The following is a 24,113-nucleotide window of genomic DNA, read 5'->3' on the forward strand; positions in this document are numbered from 1 at the left end:
ATTTCAGGTCCTCAAACTAAAATATCTCCTTATTAAATCCCCCAACTTTCACTTCAATCAATCAGCTGTCCTTTTATTAAGACGAGTGTTTATGCCGTTAAATTCTTTTAATTTTGAGTTGTTTACGTGTTTACTTAAAAAAAATGAAAATAATTATTTTTTTACCTCAATACGTAAAAGTTTTAGAAAATACTACATGTTTTTTTTTTCAGATTCATGTTTTTACTCTCGATTTAAAAATAAGTATGATTTTACTCTATTATCATGTAGGTATCATAACATTATCATCTTGTTATGATATTTTTTTTGTATTTTTTTTCATGTATGCATCATATTATCATAATATTATCATAATCATATCATTTTATTTCATAAAACCTTATAATACTATTATCATAACATTGTCTATATATTATCATAAACTATATTCTACTATTATCATTATTGAATCATATTATTATTATAACTTTATCATCCTATTATTATAATCGTATAATATAATGATACTAATATGATAATATTATGATACCAATATAAAAAATTCACCGATATAATAATCAAATATTATTTCTATAAAAAATTGTTTTTCTCTACAGTGTTATGATACCGATATGATGATGCAGTGATACTCATATGACAATTATACTCTCTCTTTTTGCAGAAAATCGTTTTTCTCTGTAGTGTTATGATACCGATATGATAATACAATGATACTCATATGATAATCAGACTCTGTTGTTTTGTAGAAAATCATTTTTTCATCATAAAATTATTTTTTTATGCAAATTTTTAGATCTGGAAGTTAAATAAATAGTAATAATCACCACGAGTTAAGGAAAAAAAGATCCTAAAATCAAATATGAAATAACGGAGAAGTGTTGGAAGAGTGATGAAGGAACGACGAAGAAGAGAATAACAAAAAGAAACAAAAAAAAGAAAAAATGAGAAGAAAACAAGAAACAGTAAAAAAAAAGAAGAAAGACAGTAAAGAGAGCGAGAAAGAAAAAGACAGAGAGAGAGAGAGGTGGTTGAGAGAAAAAAATATGAAAACTAGATATAATTATAATATAAATAAATTTTAGAAAAAAATAAAAAAGATGAAAAAGGTGAGGTGTTTTTTATCTAAAGCATTTTTAAATAATAATATCAAAATTTATATCTTTTAACCATTGTTTTATTAAATATTTAGATTGTTCTTATTGAATATTTAAAATTATTATTATTTAACTTTAAAAAAGGATATAAACAATTAATTTTTTTCATTATATTAAAAAATAAAAATGAATCTAATTTTAAAAAGTAAACATTAACTCAGAGAAATAATATTAATTTTAATATTTTTATTAAATTATTAAAATAATATTCTATTCTGATGATTTTTTTTATAAATAACATAACAACATCGTACTTAAAAGTATAAACAGACGTCGATTTTGATATATATCAACTTCGAACTTAAGTGTGTTATGTGCCTTTACACATTGATTTAGAAGGATCGTTGATATTGTTTTTTCTCATGTTATTCGTATTAATAATGGTCTTATGAATTGTGTTTAAGTTATAACTGTTGGCTTTTAGCGACAGATTTTTCTGTCGCTAAAAGCATGAAATCCGTCAGGAAAACGTTTCCCGACAGATTCAATCCGTCGGCAAAATCCTCGTCGCTAATTTTTTGGCGACGGACCAAAAAATTTGGCGACGGATTTTTCAAAAATTGCCGACGGATTTTAGCGACGGATTTAAATCCGTCGCTAATTGAAAAAAATTAAAAAAATTAAATCGTAAAAATAAATTATTATTATTATTTAATTGGTCAAACACCCGTCGCCTGACGCTTTCCGTTACCCATTCGTTGCCTCTATCACCCACTCGCATTTTTACAAACTTCCCAGTAGGTTTGCCTACATCACCCACTCACAATTTTACAAACTTCCCAGTAGGTCACACATCCTTCCCATTACTCCCACTCATTGCTCTTTAACTTTGAAGTTCTCCCGCGCATAGCTCCACCTGAACCAGTTCAGCTTCTTGTTATATATATATATGTATATTTATATTTAAATGTAACTAAAAAATAACAAATACTTCCTCCCACATTTTAAGATAATCATTTTTTATAATTAATAGTTAGTTTAAATAATTATTAATGAATAAATAAATAACAGTGTTTTTAATATATTTTAATAATTATTATATTATATTTAAATAATATTATATTTAATTAAAAAAAATTATTCTTTCTTTAATAATTATTTTCCTAAATAATTTTTTGATAAAAAATTTAATTTTACGATTTAATTTTTTTTATTTTTTTTAAATTAGCGACGGATTTAAATCCGTCGCTAAAATCCGTCGCTAAACGGATTTAGCGACGGATATAAAATCTGTCGCTAAATCCATCAAAAATAATTGGCGGGAGTGTTCGCGCCAACTTTAGCGACGGATTTTCCGTCGCTAAAGTTGGCGGGAACACTCCCGCCAATTTAAATGACAATTTAGCGACGAATTTCATATCCGTCGCTAAATCCGTCGGTAAAAAACAATTAGCGACGAATTTTGAATCCGTCCGTAAAATCCGTCCGTAAAACACAGTTTTTTAGTAGTGAATTAAAGTCATTAATTTTAAAAAGACGCATGATATGGTCTTCAAAAAATGAGATATGTTTCTTTTTAAATGGGCATATGAAATGTATTAAATATTATTAAATATATCCATCGCATTGTATGGAAAATAAAATTAATAATAATAATAATTACTCTCTCTGTTTTTTTACTTGTCCGTTTAGCAAAATATTTATTTTTCTATAATTACTTGTCCTTTGAAGATTCAAAAATAATTTTAATCATTTTTTTTAAATTTACTTTTTTCTAATAAATGATTATATGATTCAATTTACAAATCATCATCTATTAACTAATCGAGTTATATTAATATCTCTATTTATAATTTAAAACAACAAGAACACTTTTATATATATATATATATATATATATATATATATATATATATATATATATAATTTTGGTTAAATAGAAAAATAAAAAAACGGAAGGAATATACTTTTTACAAGCATGTGAGATTGCAACAACAATAAAAAATACGAAAGATGTTCCCACGATAATAATTTAAAGTTGTTATCAATCCTTTTATTAAAAAGAGCCTATCAAATTCAGTTTAAAATATCCAATTAAATTAACTAATATAATTATATAAAAGGTTATTAGCAAAACAAATCCTAACGTTCCACTTGTTTAGCGTTTTAAGCCTAACGTTTAAAACAATACGAAACAAATTCCAACCTTTCCAATTTTTGCATTTTCTAGCCCAAACCGTTTTCTGGCAATTATTTGCATATGTGGCCGCCATATTATTGGCATATTAAATCTCAAAATTTTAAAATTTTGCAAATAAAATTCCAATTTTTTGTATTTTTGCACTATATAGCCTAACAAAGATGACAAAATGAACAGAATTCGAAATGAGGCTATAAAATGAGAATATTGGAAAGGTTATGATTTGTTTTATAACGTTTTAAACGTTAGGTTTGAATCGCTAAAAAGATAAAACGTTAGAATTTGTTTTGCCGATACCCGTTATATAAAAAGGATACTAACAATCATAATGAAAAAAAGATATCAAACTTGTCACACATTTGTATAAGTCGATAAATAAATTAATTTACCAAGATACTAACTATCAAATAGTACAAGGGTGACAATATTTCCAGAGCAAATTTTGATAGGGACAGAGCAATTTTTAACATTTGGACATCATTACCCTTTTATAATTAGTCAATTATATCCTTTTTTGGTTTAATATTTTTATTCCTGATAACTTGTGAATCACGTGTGCAGTCTTGGATCCGGAATGTCTTCAGGAATGCACTTGAAACTCACAAACAACCGTTAGAAGGGCGTCGGAAGATGATTCCGACAAGCCTCTCTGACGATCAAGTTAGTAACTGTTTAAGTGGAGGAAAGAAAAGAGAAGTGAAAAGGGAGTTATGAGTTGAGAGAAAAAGAGTATTAACCTTTTTACCTACTTTTCCTAAGTATTTTATGCTATGTCTTTGTCTGGGATATGTTGTCTCTTTGTTTGGCCGACAATTTTAATTTTGTTCCTTTTGTTTGTGCATAGAATGTTGGAGATGTCAGAGTACCTTAGGAAATCCTGCTCGATTGTCCGACCAGGTCTTTCTGTGTTATCTGTGCTTACTCGGCTGGCCGAGATGATCTTGTGTGAGCAGGACACTGCTTGTTTGTCTTTATGATATTATCGTCTTTGATTATCTTGTTGGCAGTGTCGGTTTTGAAGGTGAGGATACCTGGTTAAGTTCCTTTTTGAGATTGTTCCATCTATCTTGTTATCAATTCTTAAATTAGTTTGGTCTTTTTGGAAAGTAATTAATAAAATAAATTAACATGTTATTTTTCTTAATTAACATATATAATACAAAAACGATAAGTGATATTGTCATAGTATAAAGTTATATTAAACTCTCAAAAATTGTTTCTACAGGCATAAAAAATATATTTGTGGGTGTTCAATATTTTTATTAATATTTTAAAATGTATTATTATAAATCTATTTGAAAAATAAAAACTAAATATCATAGTTTAATGTTTAAGTAGTAAAATAACCCAATAAGAATTACCATAAGAGGATGTGAGCACTATACCAATGAAAAAAAATGTCAGAGACATTGTAAAAAGTTTATAATATTAACTTACCTGAATGATTTTGCGTTAGAGATTTTTGTATTATTCAAATTTGATTTTCAATTTATCAAAAGAGTTATATTTGAATGAAGAGAAAGAGATTGATATAAAGAAGATTTAGGTATTTATTACTTTCCAAAAAAAAAATCTACGAATAAAAAAATTAAATTAAAAAAAGAAATAATTAACTAATTCTAAAAGAGTAATAAGTCTTATCAGCCGGATATTCTTCGCTAGCACTATGATAAAAAAAAGTAGTTTTTTCAGTGAGAAGCGGATATAGAGTTGTTTGGGAGATGAAATGTAATCCTTCTACTTCAGAGAACTTAGGTAATTTGAAGTGGTGGAAGTTCGTTTGGAGTCTTAGTTTAGCTGCAAAAATAAAAATCTTCCTTTGAAAATGTTATCATGATTGGCTTCCTGTTCGAAGCAATTTAAAAAGGAAAGGTATGCAGATAGAGGTGGAGTGCCCATCATGTGCTAGAGGAGAGGAGACAAGCATACACACTCTCTGGTTATGCAAATATGCACAGCAGGCGTGGAGGATGTGGCCGGAGTCAGGACTTTCTTAACCTAGGGAAAGATTGGAGTATGAGTCTACCGATGTACACAGTTTATTTGAGATTTGATAAATCCTCTTTCCATTTGTTTGGTGTGATGCTTTGGTTGTTATGAAACAATAGAAACTCTATCTTATTTTGCAGGGAGTTTAAAGTGGCTAGTAAGTTGGTGGATTGGGCTTCTGGCTATGTAGAGGAGTTTCAGAGAGCAGCCTCTTCTTACCTGCAGGACATGAGAAAGAATAATAGCCAGATTGCGAAGAATGAAGACATGAGATGAGTACCTCCTTGCATAAACATCTTTAAAGCTAATGTGGATGCCGGTTTTAGCTCTGATAATAAGCAGTTTGGAACAGTAATTGTGATAAGGGATTGAAATGCTGAGGTTCAAGCTGCAGGCATCGGTATTTCCTTGGCAAATGAAGCACATCTTATTCCTTTTGTGTTAAACTCTGACTCAAAAGTAGTAATAGACGCCTTTAAAAACAAACAGTTGCTTCGGAATGAAGTGGGTTTAATTGTGCAGGATAGTATAAGCTTGATTAGTATGAATAGCTGCTCCTGGTATTGTTTCTCATGTAATGGTTGATATATCAGTTTTTCCTTAATGATATTATTAAATTCTCTAAAAAAAAATGTCCAAGTTTTAGAAGCTGTTCTGGCCATATCAAAATTTATTCTAAAAATATCGCCACCCTAGTAGATAATTAAATAAATTCAATTCAAGGCTTAATAATCACTTTCACTCAACTAATTAAGATTTATAATTAAATTTAAATAAACTTTTTTAACTTTAAACTAATTACCAAGATAAAAAAAAAATGTTATAATAAAGGAGCGGTTCATTGAAGACTCATGTAAATTAAAGAGAACATCTTGACGAATAAAAAATTAATTTTGTCGCACATGCACGAAATATAGAAATTAAAATATATCCCAAGTGGTACATGTATGAGAAATGGCTTGTCTATAAATAGAAATGTTTTAGTAGTAGTAGTTATTATCATTCTCTAAATAAAGATGGCAACGCAGATAAACACACAGCAAAAGGATTGTCGTCCTCCACCCCCAAATTTTCCTCCTGCTTTTTGGGGCTATAGCCTGGCTGCATTTTCCTTACCCGGCCCTGTAAGTCTTTAATTAAATCTCTTTCCTTTTTCTTTTTCACATACAAAAATTTCATTACATTAAAATTTCACATTCTTTTTTAAACTCCTATATAGAAGTATAGATGAAGACAAATATTTTTGCATAATAATTTTTAATTATTTGTTAATTTAATTTAAAGGCCTAATGTCTTAAAAAACCCCGACCTTTTAGCCCCTTTTCAATCATACCCTGACGTTGAAAATTTGTCAATTTTACCCTATTTTGCATTTTTGTGTTTCAATTGTACCCTGAAAAATTAAATTAACGTCTTTTGCATTTGGAAATTTGTTTAAAATATTCTCCATGTCTCGCATATATTGATTGTATATTTTTAAAATTTATTTCAATTTAGTTAAATTAATTAAAAATTTAAATTAGTGTTAATTTGATTATGGTTTTTAGTTAGTTTTTAAAAATAAAGGACTTATTTGTATTTTTTTTGAATAAAAAAGAATTTAATTTCATGTTTAGACTTAATTAATTGAATGATTTCATCATTTAAGTAAAAAATTAACAAAAATTAAAATATTGGGGTACAATTGAAAACGGAAAATTCAAAAGTGGGTAAAATTGACAAATTTTCAATGTCGGGGTGGAATTGAAAAAAAAAATTAAAGGTGAAAGGTTTTTGAGTGATTAGGCCTAATTTAAATATAAAATATATTTTTTTATTAAAGATAAGATTATAAGGTAGTAATAAATTTTTGAGCAAAGCATCATTTCTGTTTCTGACCTTGAAATTTAAAGTTAAATAATTCACTTTTAACTATTTTGATAAGTTAAAAATAATATTTTTAATTTTTTATCCAATTAAACACAATACTCTCTATTTTAAGATATATCAAAGATAAAATTAGATTATTTTAGTTTTAGAAATTTTTTTTATGGTGTACAATTTTAAGGGATAGTATGATATGATGCATAACCATATTCTATGCCTCGTGGGTTATTTAATCTTTGACCGTTGTTCCTTTTATTTTTTGAATCAATTGACTGTTGTTTATGGATATATAGTAAACAACAAATTTGTTTATTTAGGTAGAATATTACATTTGGATTCATGCATTACGGTAGTTTTTTAAAATTGGATTTCTCTACTATAATTTATACACATTAAATTTCTGTATTTTTAATTATGTGAATTTTAGATTTTTACATCATAAAACATGTTATTAACATCAAGTCACACCGATAAAGTTGACTGAGAAACTTATTTTAATTAAACTAAAATATGGAGAATTTATTTGAAAATTTAATATAAAATAAAAGATTATTTCTATCACATTAACAACTTATAGAGTATACACATCCTAAGCCGGTAGGTCTTGTTAGTCATGTGTCCTATAACTTTTATAGTAGAGAAACCTTATGCTTATAAAATTGAAAATATAAAAGTTCAATCTTAATAAATAAAATTAAAAAAATATTACTAAAAAATGATGATCATAAAAATGCAAATGTTCATTTTGTCTTTTGTTTATGTCATTACTCATTAGTTAGGCCGGACTAAACCCAACCCATGTGAAAACCCATGTTGCAGCCTTAAGTTTTAATTTCTACTTTATTAAAAAAAAGTTTTGGTTTCTCAAAAGATTCCTTATAAAGCCAACTTACAACTAGAGAACAAATATTGAAAGGGGAAGTATTATAATTGTAAAAAAATAAAATGAAAAAAATCATATTAATAATTTTTGAATTTACTACTTTAGCATTTGAATGTTTTCATCAGTTACTATATTAATTTTTAAAAGTTATCACTGGCTACTAACGAGATCTATTATAAATTTTAAATTTACTAAAAGCATCTCCAATGGAATGCTACTTTTTATGCTAAATTTAGCATGAAAAAGTGGTAAAATGCTATAGATAGCATATCATTTTAAATTGTACTCCAATGCACAAAGTTAAAAAGAAATGTCATAATTATTTATTAAGATAATTATCTCTTAATTTTATTAATTGCTAATTATTTAATAATTTTTTAATTAAATATTTTAAACTAAAATTTATGTAATATTTTTTTTAATTTAATAATGAGCTTTTCAAAATATATAATTAAAAGAATCGATGAATTATATAAAAATAAATTATTTAATTTTTTTTATTATATTAATGTATGGTCTACTATTAAAAAATTAAATCGATGTTGTAAAATTAAATAGAAGCACAAAATTTAAAATGAAAAAAATAAAAAAATAAAAAAAAAGGTTAAAATAATAAATGCATAAATGACCGTGGTAAAATTGTAATTAATAGTAAATTGCTATTGGTTGTTGAATTTTAGCATATGCTATAGACTGTGCTAAATTTAGCACGTGATATAGCATATGCTAAAATTTAGTACAAAGTATAGCACTGCATTGGAGATGCATTTTAAAATTAAATGCTAAATTATAGTATTAGCACTTCATTTTAGCATTGCATTGGAGATAATGCCATTTAGAGAAATATATCATTTACGCGTACAGTTACCAATTTTTTTACTAATATGACGACAAATTTTAAATAAAATAAAACGATTACTTTTATCTTCTTAGTTATAAACAGAGTCTAGGCGATGTTTTTTTATATATATATATATTTGAAACAACATATGTTTTCATATAATTTTTGCACTGGTAATTAAATTAAAAATTTCATGCTGAAAATTAGAAATACTGTAATTGGTCAATCGAAAAACTCATTTATCAATTATGATACAGGATATTGATCCGAAGGAAATCGAAGAGCTAAAAGAAAAAACAAAGGGGATGCTTATGACCTCCACAAAGGATTTACTCCAAAATATTGAGTTCATCAACTTATTATGCCGCCTTGGCCTATCATATCATTTTGAAAGTGAAATTGACGAACAATTATCTCAAATTTTCAGCAACCTTAACCACCATGATTTCTCTGATGATCTCTATACTACGGCACTATTATTTCAAATTTTAAGACAACATGGATATAATGTATCTTCTGGTGAGTTTATTTATACTAATTATTTGTGCTTTTTGATTGTCTAAATATTTATATTTTCATGTTTTGTTTTACAAACTATCGGACTTATTGCATTAATATCAGTGGATGGAAGACTAATATTTTTAGTATTTTACACTTGTTAAATACAAGTATAGCATGTATTTAATTATGTTTTAGGAAAAATTGCAAATATATCTTAATATGACAAATATAACGTGCTTTTAAAACTATACATGATATATTTGACAATCGATATATAGTTGTCAGGTAGATAAATATATTATATATTGTACCTAGTTAAAATGATATTCTAATTAATTTGCCGTGAATCAGATGTCTTCAAAAAATTTAAAGACAGTGATGGAAATTTCAAGAAAATGAAGAGTAAAGATTCAAGAGGCGTTGTGAGTCTGTACGAAGCCACATTTCTATGCATGCATGGAGAAGAAGATATTCTTGAGGAAGCGCGATCTTTCGCAAGGCCATTGCTGGAGTCGCTGGCAACAGAATCAGACCCTCAACTCGCACGATACGTTAAGAATGCCTTGAGAGCGCCTTTCCACAGAGGACTTCCGAGACTAGAGGCTAGGAAATACATATGTTTCTACGAACAACAAGAGACTCATAATGAAACTCTACTCAAGTTCGCAAAGCTAGATTTTAATCGTATCCAGTTGATTCATCGACAAGAGATAGTCTTCCTTTCAAAGTAAAGAAAAATAATTTAATTATTTAAAACGAAAAGGCGAAAAGAATTCTTATGAATCTGATTTTCAGGTGGTGGGAAGACCTTAATAGCGAAAAACAATTTCCTTACGCAAGATGGGACAAAGTCGTAGAAGGATATATGGTAGGAGTTGGGGTACATTTCGAGCCTCAATTTGCTCTCGCTCGCATACTCGTGGCCCAGTTCATACAGCTTGTAGCACTGCTAGATGATACGTACGATGCGTATGGTACGCTTGAAGAACTACAATGCCTTACAAATGCATTTGAGAGGTATGAACCAAAAAGCTCAACTGCAACTTTTATAACATTTTCTACATTTTGCTTTATAATTGTTAAAAGAGAGAGCATCAATCGATTGCCAGGTTCACCATGGATGCTGTTGATGAGATACCTTCAGATCATACCAAGGCTATATATAGGGAATGCGTAAAATTTATTGAGGATATGGAGAAGGATGCTATCGAGGAAGGGAGATCTTATATTATGAATCACATTAAAGAAAAAGTAAGCAGTTTATATATACATACATACATATTTATCATTGAAAATGTGTAGAACTGACTTTTTTAATGGATATTTATGTTAGTTCAAAGAACTGGTGAGAGGATACCAAGTCGAAGCGCAATGGTATCATGGTAGATTTGTGCCGTCATTCGATGAATATATGCAAATTGCATTAACTACGTGCACTTTTGCTGTAATTACGGCAGTTGCCTTCATTGGAATGGACAAAAGTGCAGGAGCTAAAGAATATGAATGGCTAGATACTAATCCCAAAATTGTTCAGGCCTCAAAAGTGCCCGGACGTCTTGCAAATGACATAGTTGCACGTGAGGTATATACGTCTTTTCGTCGCATTTTATTAGTATTAATTGGAACACTTCCATCATATTTTATTCAAGCTATGCTTAATCAATCGTGGGGTTGTTTGATTTGTTTTAAAATGAAGGACGAACTAAAGATGGGACACTGTTTAGCTTGGGATTGCTACATGAAAGAATATGGAGTGTCAAAAGAGGAGGCGATAGAAGAGATGAAGAAGTTGGTGGAAGATGCATGGAAGGATATGAATAAAGAAATCATGAAGCCTAACCATGTAACAATGCCTCTTCTAATGACTAGTGTAAACCTTGGTCGCGTAATGGATATAGTTTACACTGATTGTCAAGAAGGATTCACCTATTCATTAAATTCCGAAGATGTCGTCCGCCAATTGTTCCTTGAACAACTACCGTTCTGAGGGGTTTCTCCCGTATTTCTTTCTCCGGGGCGAGCATTTTTTCTATCATACGCGACTGAATAATTGGTGTAAACCCCACTGATCGAGCTGCTTTTTACCCTCTTTGTTTCTATGGTGTGTGTGTTCCAAATAAAATTGTTGCTTGTAATTGATTTGTTCTTTTGTAATAACTTATATCTATGAAGATCATAAGGGGATCAAATGTGCTTTAACTCCAATGTTTAGAGATACCATTTTTCATTTATTGTATCCTTTTTTTCCTTCTTGATGAATAAAAGTTCTACTTATAAATTCTGTAATTGTTTGATTTAAGAATTTTAGGCTAATGTGATCGTTGTTAATTTAGAAATGAAGTCCATATTTGTGAATTTTCAAGCATTGTTTAAAGAGTAAAAACAAGGGCTGCATTTCTTGTTTCGGTTTTTATAAAAATGTCTAAAATTATTAAAATACGGTTAAATTATCTTTTTTGTGATAATATGTTGCTTGACTATAACATTTATAAAGATACGATTTATATATAAATATTTATAAAATACTAGTTTCGCATTACGTGCTATGTACGTGGCTCGTAACGTAACTCGTCAATGAACATAATGGTAAATTTATTATAATTATATCAATTTTTTATTTAGAATTAATATTAAATTAGTTAAGAGTTTTTATAAAAATAAATATAATATATTCGGTTATTAAATTTTTTTACATACTGAATTTATTCTTCTTTTGGTTTTATAATAACCATAATTAAATAATTAACTTAATTTTATTAATAATATCTTTAAAAATAGTAAGATAGAAATTTAAATAATATTATATTGACCAAATATATTATTTTAATTGTGTAGTTCAGTCAAACTAAAAGATAGGTATTCCTACTAATTTGGAGACAATTTAGTTATTTTTTACATACTAAAACTTAAATTGGAGATAATTTATCTACCTATTCTAATCAGGACTTTAATTACAATAATGATTAATTAAATAACTAATTAGTTAATGACTATAAAACCTTTATTTAGTAGGAAACTGAAAAGGATTATTCAGTAAATTTGTTTGCCCCCCCCCCCCCCCTCCCCATCCGTGCTTTTATATATAGTATAGATGATTTTTTTCAACATATATAAAATACAATATAAAAGACCTAAATATTATTTTGATAAAAGTTTAAGTACGTTCCGGTACCTTTGACCTTTGGTAATTAAAGTGAAATATTTTTAAACTTAAGCATATATTAATGGGTCTCATTAACGTCTTAGTTATATTATTTATTGTTAATTTATTTCATGTCAATATTATTTAAGAGAAAAATACTTTGTCACTTGGCAATTGGAAGCAGGCTTTGTAAAGAAAGTGAAATTAAATCTTTATTGATATTAAAATCCTTGAATTACAAAATGAATTTTGATCTGCTTTTATACTACAAGCAGACAGATAACAAAAAAATAACTGTTAATAGAATATGCTTATTCTGTTAACTGCAACTAACTATTTAACAGAAACTGCTAACTGCTTAGCTAGTAACTAACTCCTGATTTGTAGGGATAAAACTCATGCTGAGCTCATGTGACTGCATGTTCTTCTTGCTGATTTCTGAGTTTACTTCAAGCTGAAGTAATGATCTGCTGATACAGCAAACCACAGATTGCTGAGCTGGAGAAACTGCCTTGGATTGCTGAGCTGGATCTGAGTCTGAAACTGAAGAAGCTGCATTACCCTCCCTTAAGCTTGCAGCATAGATGTTAAGCATGCCAAGCTTAGAGATAGCTAAGTTAAAACCATGAGGAGCCAATGGTTTAGTAAAGCAGTCAGCTAATTGAAGAGCGGATGGAACAGGCAGCAAATGGATGATTATAGCAGCAATCTTTTCTCTAATGAGATGGAAATCTATCTCAATGTGTTTAGTCCTCTCATGATATACTGGATTATAAGCCATCTGTATTGCAGATTGACTGTCACTATAAATCAAAGCTGGCTGAGAATGCAGAACTTTGAAATCAGTCAGCAAATGCAGTAACCATTGTATTTCACAAGTGATGGAAGCTAAAGCTCTATACTCAGCCTATGAGCTTGATCTGGAAACTGTGTTTTGCTTCTTAGAACGCCAGGAAACAAGTGAATCTCCAAGAAAAACACACATACCAGAAATGGATTTTTGTTATCTTTGCAAGTGGCCCAGTTTGAGTCAGTAAATCCTTTCAACTGTAAAGAAGAAGTGGATGGGAAGAATAAGCCTTTCCCTGGAGCAGCTTTAATGTATTTGAGGACTCTATATGCAGCACTGAGATGAGACTGAGTTGGTTTATCCAGAAACTGAGAAAGCTGCTGAACAGCAAATGACAAATCAGGACTGGTATTACATAGGTACAGAATTTTGCCAACAAGCTGTCTGTACAAAGTGTTGTCTGCCAGAGGATCACCATCATCAGCACATAATCTGATAGATTTTAACATTGGAGTAGGGGCAGGCTTAGCTTCAAGATAGCCAAATTCTTTCAGAAGATCAATGGAATATTTTCTTTGATATAAGCTGATCCCAGAAGTGGATCTAGCTACTTCAAATCCCAGAAAATATTTGAGAACCCCCAAGTCTTTAGAGAGACTTTTGGAGTCTGCAGACTTGGTTAGGCTTAGAAGTTTGAAAACCAGGTGGAAATTTCATACACACTTCTTCTTGCAGATCTCCATGGAGAAAAGCATTGTTTATATCCAGCTGAAACAAATGCCATTTATGAACTGAAGCTAAAGCAAGAAGAGTTCTAATGGTTGTCATTTTTGCCACTAGAGAGAAGGTTTCTAAGTAATCAATACCCTCTTGTTGAGTGAAACCTTTTGCCACTAATCTTGCCTTGCACCTTTCTATACTTCCATCTGCCTTGAATTTGAGTTTATAAACCCATTACACCCAATAGAATGCTTATTAGGAGGCAAATCATTAACTTTCCAAGTCTGGTTTGAATGTAAAGCATTAATCTCAGCATGCATTGCTTCTTGCCAGCATACATCCTTTATGGCTTTATTATAGTTAACTGGTTCCTTCATAGTAGTAATTGCAGTGGTAAATGCATGATGAGATGTGGATAGATGATCATATTGTAATATCCCGTATTTTTTTTAAATTATTTATTTTATTTTATTTTTAAAAAAAAAAATTATAATTTTTATATTCCGCCAAACTTAGGTAATTTATAATTATTACTAAATTGTTAAGCATTTATTAAATCTTTAAAAGAAAAAAAAAGGAAAAGAATGCTTTCCATGCATGAAAAGTGAAGTCTCATGCATGCCTTTCTCACATTTGGATCACGTGAATAGGCCATATTCATTTTGTAGGTATAAAAGGCCCATTTGCTTAATTTAAAAAGCCATGCTCCTTGCCTTAACTAAGAAACAGCAGCAAATAAAAATAAAACTTCGTCTCCTCTTATATAGTTACTTCTGCACGTTTCTTGTTTTCCCTTAACCTAATATTTCTTTCACAATAAATCAAACTCAGCCGCCACACTCTCCCTTATCAATACTGAAACCTCATCAATCATTCATCATTCCAATCCGGTAAGTATTCACGCGTTACTCTTTTCATTGTTCGTATTCGATACCGTCTCGCCGTATATAACTTGGATTGTCTCGTGTTACTAGCGTGTTACTGAAGTTATTCGCTTCTCGCATCCTCATTCATCGACTTCATAAACCCCTGCAAATTGGTCGTTTTTGGTACGTAAATCAATCCGTTTTAACCGCCGTCGTTTCATCGTTTTTGTTATTCTACGGCTGCCAACATATGGTTCTGTTTCTCATTATGGATGTTCTTGTCCTTGTACCTTAATTACTTAGAGTAGTTATTGTTCATGTTACTACCTTTGCTGATTAGGATTGATGAGATTATTATATTGATTTGCTAAAGGAACCTTGATTTGTTCTTGGAATTGTGTTACTGTGTTCTGTAACTTTTCTATGGTTGATGATGATGGGTTGGGCGGCAAGACATTGTTTAATTTGTTGAGTTTCTATTAGTCAAAGGATATTGGGCTTTTAACATGTTAATTTCTACTAGGCCTTGTTTATTTATTAGGTTTATGCTTTAGTTAGTGATAGGCTTATTAATTTGATTTCCATTGGTTGAAGGCTTAATGATTTTGGTATTGAATTAAAAATAATCAGAAAATTATAATCTACATTATAATCAATTAATTTATAATTACTTGGGTAATTATATTAAATTTCGAGTAATATGCCAATTTGACTAAATTGCAATTTAGCCCCTAAAAGTTTCTAAAAGCTTATTTAAGTTATGTTTTATCTTTTGGGACTTCTAATTGATTTTTAATTAGTAAATGAAGAATGGGAAAAATTATTGGATTTCATAATTGACTAAAGTACCATTTAGCCCTTTTTGGCTAAAGTACAGTTTAGTCCCTATTTGGCTAAAGTACAATTTAGTCCCTAAACTTTTATGACTTATTTAATTAAGTTTTTGGGGTGTAACTTGGGTTACTTGAATTATAAGATATTAAATTTAATACAGATAATTGTTTTATCAAGTATCTTTAATTTATAAACTCGGGTTTATAAAATTAATAAGTTTTGTTTGGGTTAGACTATGGTCGCCCGACAAGTGGGAAGAAGCTTGGTAGTTTTTAATAACTCGGCTGACTCACTGATACGGATTTTAACTTGGGTTAAATTAATTTGTTTATTAAATTACTAAAATTGTAATTTAATATATAATTAATATGATTGTATTCTATAACTTGAATTATATTTGGAATGCATTTAATATAAGTGTTTATTAAATGTGGTTTGGTTTTGCGTTGTGCTAGTCCTATGTGTTGTCTAGTACTCTTTAGAGTTAGGGTCTGAATTTAATTATGATTTTAATATTTTATTTAGACCCGTCGACTGTTCGTACTTCAGAGGCGAACCAGAGTTAGATTGCTTGTCAGGATCACGTGGATTTAGCAAGCAGTGAGTTTATATCTCTATTTACCTCTTTATTAAGCAACTATTATATTTTGTATATATGTATATGTATAAACAGCTTTCGAACTGTTTTCGGCATTGTGGATTTGATTTGGAACGTGCTACTCGATGGGCATCATCGGGACTGCGTGCGCACCGGTAATGATTATGGTATTGAGGTAGGTTTGAGATACGTCTCACCTTAGTGAGGGCACCGGTGGAAGATACGTCTCCTGGGCTCACTATTTATTAAGTGATAGTCGGGGATCGGTTATTGAGATACGTCTCACCGACACGGCAATGGATTTAGAATTGTGGTTTAGGGTTTCATTGATAATCCATAATGAAAATGTTTTATTAAACGTTTTAAAGGTTTTTAACTTAATAAATGTAAATGGTTATATAAACTCTACTCAGTAAATCTGACCCCGTTGTTTTCCCAAATTTTCCAGGTTTATGATTTGAGCTTTGGTCGATCTCCGTTTCTTCATTCTCGGAGGTTCTTTATTTATTTCAGAAATAAAGTGTCGAACTATTTTAAACTCTTAGACCGCAGTAGTAGTTTCATATTATTCATGACTTAGCCTTACGTTTATATTTTAGACTATTGTTGTTGGATTGGTCCAACTATTACTTATCGCTTGTGGCATGATTACAGTGTTATGGCATTTATATTATATTGCCATGTTGGAGTTTATTTGAGATTAAGCGTGCTTTAAATATATGCTGTTTATCTGTACTGCTAGATTAGGCTGAAGTCTCGGTTGCCCCCGAGCATGTGATTTTCTGCAGGTACTTTGTTTTAAATGTATCTAAGTTGGTTATCCGCAAGGCTAGCTACGGGTTTTGGTACAACCATACCCATACCCTAGCGCCGGTCACGATTCATGAAAATGGGTCGTGACAAACTTGGTATCAGAGCTTTGGTTTCAAACCAAGGCCTTTAAATGTTAAATGTTAATTTGTTTGGCATGTTAAGTGGTTAAATTGCCCTAGGAACTACTGCGGAATTAGGATTCGAGTCTTGTCTTTGAAACGTCATCTTTTGTTTTCAAAAACTTTCTGCCTACTCCTATAGGAATGTCGTGAGTCAGTCGTGTGGATTTAATTGCTTATTGCTTATTATGTGGTTGTTTTCACTTGGGTGAATAAATTTTTTATCATTGTTGATCTCTCGGGAAATCTTATTTGGTGTTTGTTCTATTTCAATCTTGGGTATGAAATTTGCTGTGTTATTTAAAATTGTTCTTGTTTCATTCTTAGGAATGAATACTCGTACTCGTGCTGCGGCTCAGCAAAATGCTGAGGCTGATGACGCGATCTCTATGGAGGTGGATCAGAATGAACCAGAGGTTCATGCTGGTAGAGGACTAGCAGGCAGAGGCCCAGCTGGTCGGGGTCGAGCTGGTCGAGGTCGTGGTGGCCGAGGCCAAGCTGGCAGAGGTAGAGGAAGAGGCGTAGGACGCGGTGCTGCAGGAGGTGCTCAAGCGCCAGGTGTGGCACAACCTGAGTTGGGCGACTTCGACTTCAACACGTTTTTGGCTGGAGTCGCGGCGTTACAACTCAACCAGGTTCAGCTGCAAGCGGGACAGGTCGCTTTGCAGGATCAATATGCAGTTTTGGGTCAGATTGCCCAGCAACAGCAACCACAGGCTAGTGGTGCAGCAGTTGGTGGTGTCGGAACCACTGACAGAGATTTGGTTTTGGCTTACATGAGGCTGAAGCCAACGGAGTTTGACGGTTCCGGAGACGCGCTGGATTTTCTCGAGGAGGTTGAGCAGAATGCTCGGCGACTACAGGCTACGGAGCGTCAGACCGTCGTTCTTGTAGAGATGTCTATGAAGGGTTCAGCTGGGAACTGGTTTCGTAGTTCTGTTCATGCTGACATGGCTACCATCTCTTGGGCTCAGTTTGTGGCGAGATTCAGAGCTTTTTTCTTGCCGTTTTCAGTGACAGAGGGTCACAGAGACAGATTGCTTTCACTTACTAGGGATGATAGGTCAGTATCCGAGTACACGACAGAGTTCGTGAGGTTGGGTCGGTTCGCGCCGGACTTGCAGACAGATCAGGAGAGGGTGAACAACAGATACGTGAAAGGATTAGGGCGCGATTTTGTGAGTTTGCTGACTGAGACACGCAGGGATTTTACGGACGTAGTAGACAGTGCTCGGCGTATGGAGAGCTCGTTACTGCAGTTTGGGGATATTTCTGGTCCTTCTCAGACCAAGAAGTCTTCTGGCCCTGGACAGCAGAGTGGTGGTGGTAGCTACCAATCGGCACCTTCTCAGTACAAGAACAAGAAGAGGGGTGTCAAGAAGAGTTATCAGCCGTACACCTACAGTTCAGGCAACAGCGGTAGCAGCCGCAGTTTTGGGCGCGGTAACAGCGGAGGTGCTAGTTTTCCTTTCTGTCAGAACTGCAGACGTCGACATCCAGGCGAGTGTCGCTTAGCACCAGGGGGTTGTTTTACTTGTGGCCAGCCGGGTCACTTTGCCAGAGAGTGTCAGGCATCTGGACAGCAGATGTCGGCAGCTAGTGTCGCTCAACCATCCTATCAGAGTCAGAGACCAGTGTTCTCTGCACCAGCAGGGTTTTCTCAACCTGCTGCTTCTTTTGGTGGCCAGCGGGGCCGAGGTTCTGGAGGGCGTGGTTTTGGAGGCCGTGGCAACGGCGGTAGAGGTTCTAGCAGCTATGGTACCGGGCAGAGCTCTCAGCAGCAGAGTCAAGGTCAGGCCAGAGTTTTTGCCTTGACTCCTCAGGATGCTCATGCATCTAACGCAGTGGTGCAAGGTACTCTTCAGATCTCTTTCGTAGATGCACTTGTTTTATTTGATGCGGGTGCAACCCATTCTTTTGTGTCTACGTGTTTTGCTGCTAAGTTGGGTGTAACACCAACAAGTCTGAGTGAACCTTTATCTGTTTCTACTCCCTTGTCTGACTGTGTGGTGGTGGATGTTGTGTATCCATCGTGTTCCGTGGTTATCCATGGAAGAGACTTGCGTGCTGACTTAGTTGTTTTGGATGTTCTTTCATTTGACGTGATTTTGGGGATGGATTGGCTGGCACGCCATTATGCTTCGATCGACTGTCGAGGGAAGTCGGTTGAGTTTCGGATTCCAGGTGATCTACCCTTTTCTTTTCAAGGGGAAAAGGCGGAGACACCGAAGAATCTGATTTCTGCGATCAAGGCAAAGCGGATGATGAGTAAGGGCTGTCAAGCTTTCTTAGCGGTGGTTAGAGACATGGATGCTGAGGTGGACAGTATGAACACTGTCCCTATAGTGAATGAGTTCACTGATGTTTTTCCAGAGGAGTTGCCTGGATTACCACCTGATCGGGATATCGAGTTTTGCATTGACGTTGTTCCTGGAACTGGTCCTATTTCGATACCGCCGTATCGGATGGCTCCTGCTGAGCTGAAGGAGTTAAAGGAGCAGTTACAAGAACTTCTGGACAGTGGCTTCATCAGACCGAGTACTTCTCCATGGGGTGCTCCAGTTCTGTTTGTTAAGAAGAAGGATGGTTCCTTTCGACTTTGTATCGACTACAGACAGTTGAACAAGGCTACCATCAAGAACAGATATCCTCTTCCTCGCATCGACGATTTGTTTGATCAGTTGCAAGGTGCGAAGTGCTTTTCCAAGATTGACTTGAGATCCGGGTATCATCAACTTCGGATTCGGGATGTCGATGTGCCTAAGACTGCTTTCAGAACGCGTTATGGGCATTTCGAGTTTCTGGTCATGTCGTTTGGGTTGACTAACGCACCAGCAGCGTTTATGGACATGATGAATCGGGTTTTCAAGCCGTTTTTGGATCAGTTTGTTATCGTCTTCATTGATGACATCCTGATTTATTCTCGGAGTGAGGAGGAGCATGCTTATCACTTGAGGACTATACTACAGACCTGGCGAGAGCATCAGTTGTATGCTAAGTTCTCAAAGTGCGAGTTTTGGCTGGAACAAGTTACCTTCTTAGGACACGTGGTGTCGAAGGATGGGATCAAGGTTGATCCGAAGAAGATTGAGGCGGTTATGGATTGGCAGAGGCCGAGGTCAGTTACCGAGATCAGGAGTTTTCTTGGGTTAGCTGGCTACTACCGTCGGTTCGTGCAGGATTTTTCTCGAATATCTGCACCTTTGACTAAGCTGACACAGAAGGGTGTTAAGTTTGAGTGGACCGACAAGTGTGAGGCAAGTTTCGAGAAGCTGAAGGAGATTCTGACTACAGCTCCTGTTTTGGCGTTGCCTTCTGGCATTGAGGGTTTTACTGTGTACTGCGATGCTTCTCGGATTGGCTTAGGTTGCGTGTTGATGCAACATGGACAGGTGATCGCCTATGCTTCTCGTCAGCTGAAGAAGCATGAGGTGAATTACCCTACACATGACCTGGAGTTAGCTGCTGTAGTTTTTGCTCTGAAGATCTGGAGGCACTACTTGTACGGTGCGACTTGCGAGATCTTCACTGATCACAAGAGTCTGAAGTACATCTTTGATCAGCGAGAGTTGAATCTGAGACAGAGGAGGTGGCTAGAGTTGCTGAAAGACTACGACTGTACTATTCAGTATCATCCTGGTAAGGCTAATGTGGTGGCCGATGCATTGAGTCGCAAGTCTTCGGGCAGCTTAGCCCATATTTCTGAGGTTGGACGTAGACCCATGGTTCGAGAGTGGCATGGTTTGATAGCTTCGGGCTACGGTTTTCAGGTTTCTCAGAACGGGAGTTTGTTGGCACATCTGCAAGTGCAGCCGGTTTTGATTGATAGGATTAAAGCTTTACAAGCTGAGGATCCACAATTGAAACGAATTTTGGACGAGATCCATCTGGATGGGAATTCCGAGTTTGTTTTTGTTGACGGAGTTCTCAGGTTTGGTTCTAGACTGTGCGTTCCGGATTCAGATGGTTTGAGAGACCAGATTCTGGAGGAAGCGCATAGATCAGCTTACAGTGTTCATCCGGGATCTACCAAGATGTACCATGACCTCAAGGGTACGTATTGGTGGAGCGGAATGAAGAAGGATGTTGCAGAGTACGTTTCCAAGTGTCTGACTTGCCAGCAGGTGAAGCTGGAACATCAGAGACCTTTTGGCTATCTACAACCACTACCTATTCCAGAGTGGAAGTGGGAGCGGATTGCCATGGACTTTGTTGTTGGTTTACCACGTACTCGACAGGGGTACGATTCCATCTGGGTGATAGTTGACCGTATGACTAAGTCAGCTCATTTCCTTCCGATTAAGGTTTCGTATCCTGCTTCGAAGTTGGCTCAGTTGTACATCGACAGGATTGTCAGTTTGCATGGTGTACCGGTTTCGATTGTTTCTGACAGAGGTTCTGTTTTCACTTCGAGGTTCTGGAAAGCGTTACAAGAGTCCTTGGGTTCTCGGTTGGATTTCAGTACAGCCTTTCATCCTCAGACTGACGGTCAGTCTGAGAGGACTATTCAGACATTGGAGGATATGCTCAGGATGTGCATTCTTGATTTTCAGGGTAGCTGGGATACTCATTTGCCGTTGATTGAGTTTTCCTACAACAACAGTTATCATGCGAGCATTGAGATGGCACCTTATGAGGCTCTGTACGGACGCAAGTGTCGATCTCCTATCTGCTGGGAAGAGGTCGGCGAGCGGAAGTTGTCTGGTGCTGAGATTATTCAGATTACCTCAGAGAAGGTACCGTTGATAAAACGGAGATTGGAGACAGCTTTTAGTCGGCATAAGAGTTATGCTGATCCGAAGAGAAAAGACATCGAGTTTCAGGTGGGAGACTTTGTGTTTCTTCGGGTTTCGCCTATGAAAGGCGTGGTTCGTTTTGGTGTCAAAGGAAAGTTGGCACCGAGGTACGTTGGTCCTTATGAGATTTCAGAGAGGATTGGAGCTGTGGCATATCGTCTGGTTCTGCCACCAGACATGTCGTTAGTACATCCTGTGTTTCACATTTCTATGTTGAGGAAGTGTATTTCCGATCCTTCGCATGTGATTGTGCCTCAGAGTGTTGAGATTGACCAGGAGCTGTCCTATGAGGAGCAGCCAGTTGAGATTGTTGATACGCAAGTGCGTAAATTGCGGAACAAGGAGATTCCGATGGTCAAGGTTCTTTGGCGCAATCATTCTGTAGAGGAGTGTACTTGGGAGACCGAGTTGGATATGCGGAATCGCTATCCTTTTCTTTTTCCGTGAGGTACGATATCTGAATTCTGCGATTTTTATGATTTTTACTTGTGTTACGTGTTGTTCTGGTGTGATTTGCTTATCGTGTTAAATTCGAGGACGAATTTTTAATAAGTTAGGGAGAATGTAATATCCCGTATTTTTTTTAAATTATTTATTTTATTTTATTTTTAAAAAGAAAAATTATAATTTTTATATTCCGCCAAACTTAGGTAATTTATAATTATTACTAAATTGTTAAGCATTTATTAAATCTTTAAAAGAAAAAAAAAGGAAAAGAATGCTTTCCATGCATGAAAAGTGAAGTCTCATGCATGCCTTTCTCACATTTGGATCACGTGAATAGGCCATATTCATTTTGTAGGTATAAAAGGCCCATTTGCTTAATTTAAAAAGCCATGCTCCTTGCCTTAACTAAGAAACAGCAGCAAATAAAAATAAAACTTCGTCTCCTCTTATATAGTTACTTCTGCACGTTTCTTGTTTTCCCTTAACCTAATATTTCTTTCACAATAAATCAAACTCAGCCGCCACACTCTCCCTTATCAATACTGAAACCTCATCAATCATTCATCATTCCAATCCGGTAAGTATTCACGCGTTACTCTTTTCATTGTTCGTATTCGATACCGTCTCGCCGTATATAACTTGGATTGTCTCGTGTTACTAGCGTGTTACTGAAGTTATTCGCTTCTCGCATCCTCATTCATCGACTTCATAAACCCCTGCAAATTGGTCGTTTTTGGTACGTAAATCAATCCGTTTTAACCGCCGTCGTTTCATCGTTTTTGTTATTCTACGGCTGCCAACATATGGTTCTGTTTCTCATTATGGATGTTCTTGTCCTTGTACCTTAATTACTTAGAGTAGTTATTGTTCATGTTACTACCTTTGCTGATTAGGATTGATGAGATTATTATATTGATTTGCTAAAGGAACCTTGATTTGTTCTTGGAATTGTGTTACTGTGTTCTGTAACTTTTCTATGGTTGATGATGATGGGTTGGGCGGCAAGACATTGTTTAATTTGTTGAGTTTCTATTAGTCAAAGGATATTGGGCTTTTAACATGTTAATTTCTACTAGGCCTTGTTTATTTATTAGGTTTATGCTTTAGTTAGTGATAGGCTTATTAATTTGATTTCCATTGGTTGAAGGCTTAATGATTTTGGTATTGAATTAAAAATAATCAGAAAATTATAATCTACATTATAATCAATTAATTTATAATTACTTGGGTAATTATATTAAATTTCGAGTAATATGCCAATTTGACTAAATTGCAATTTAGCCCCTAAAAGTTTCTAAAAGCTTATTTAAGTTATGTTTTATCTTTTGGGACTTCTAATTGATTTTTAATTAGTAAATGAAGAATGGGAAAAATTATTGGATTTCATAATTGACTAAAGTACCATTTAGCCCTTTTTGGCTAAAGTACAGTTTAGTCCCTATTTGGCTAAAGTACAATTTAGTCCCTAAACTTTTATGACTTATTTAATTAAGTTTTTGGGGTGTAACTTGGGTTACTTGAATTATAAGATATTAAATTTAATACAGATAATTGTTTTATCAAGTATCTTTAATTTATAAACTCGGGTTTATAAAATTAATAAGTTTTGTTTGG

At 33.8% G+C, this 24,113-nt stretch overlaps 2 protein-coding genes and 1 long non-coding RNA gene across 3 annotated transcripts; all 3 read left to right on the forward strand.

The window, feature by feature from the left end:
* Positions 1-6,299: 6,299 nt before the first annotated feature.
* Positions 6,300-11,660, forward strand: LOC126656417 (probable terpene synthase 6). The gene is made up of 7 exons (XM_050350990.1): positions 6,300-6,407; positions 9,131-9,392; positions 9,726-10,101; positions 10,170-10,391; positions 10,484-10,625; positions 10,708-10,956; positions 11,071-11,660. Exons 1-7 carry the CDS (start codon positions 6,300-6,302, stop codon positions 11,359-11,361), a joined length of 1,650 nt encoding a protein of 549 aa, XP_050206947.1. The 3' UTR covers positions 11,362-11,660.
* Positions 11,661-16,245: 4,585 nt separating this feature from the next.
* Positions 16,246-16,896, forward strand: LOC126654971 (uncharacterized). The gene is made up of 2 exons (XR_007632815.1): positions 16,246-16,326; positions 16,773-16,896. It is a non-coding gene; the product is annotated as an uncharacterized LOC126654971 (long non-coding RNA).
* Positions 16,897-18,032: 1,136 nt separating this feature from the next.
* LOC126656815 (uncharacterized) lies at positions 18,033-22,877 on the forward strand. Its single transcript, XM_056103757.1, has 2 exons — positions 18,033-21,081; positions 22,855-22,877. Exons 1-2 carry the CDS (start codon positions 18,033-18,035, stop codon positions 22,875-22,877), a joined length of 3,072 nt encoding a protein of 1,023 aa, XP_055959732.1.
* Positions 22,878-24,113: the final 1,236 nt, after the last annotated feature.

The sequence above is a fragment of the Mercurialis annua genome, linkage group LG7 (assembly GCF_937616625.2).
Source record: "Mercurialis annua linkage group LG7, ddMerAnnu1.2, whole genome shotgun sequence".
Lineage (NCBI taxonomy): Eukaryota > Viridiplantae > Streptophyta > Magnoliopsida > Malpighiales > Euphorbiaceae > Mercurialis > Mercurialis annua.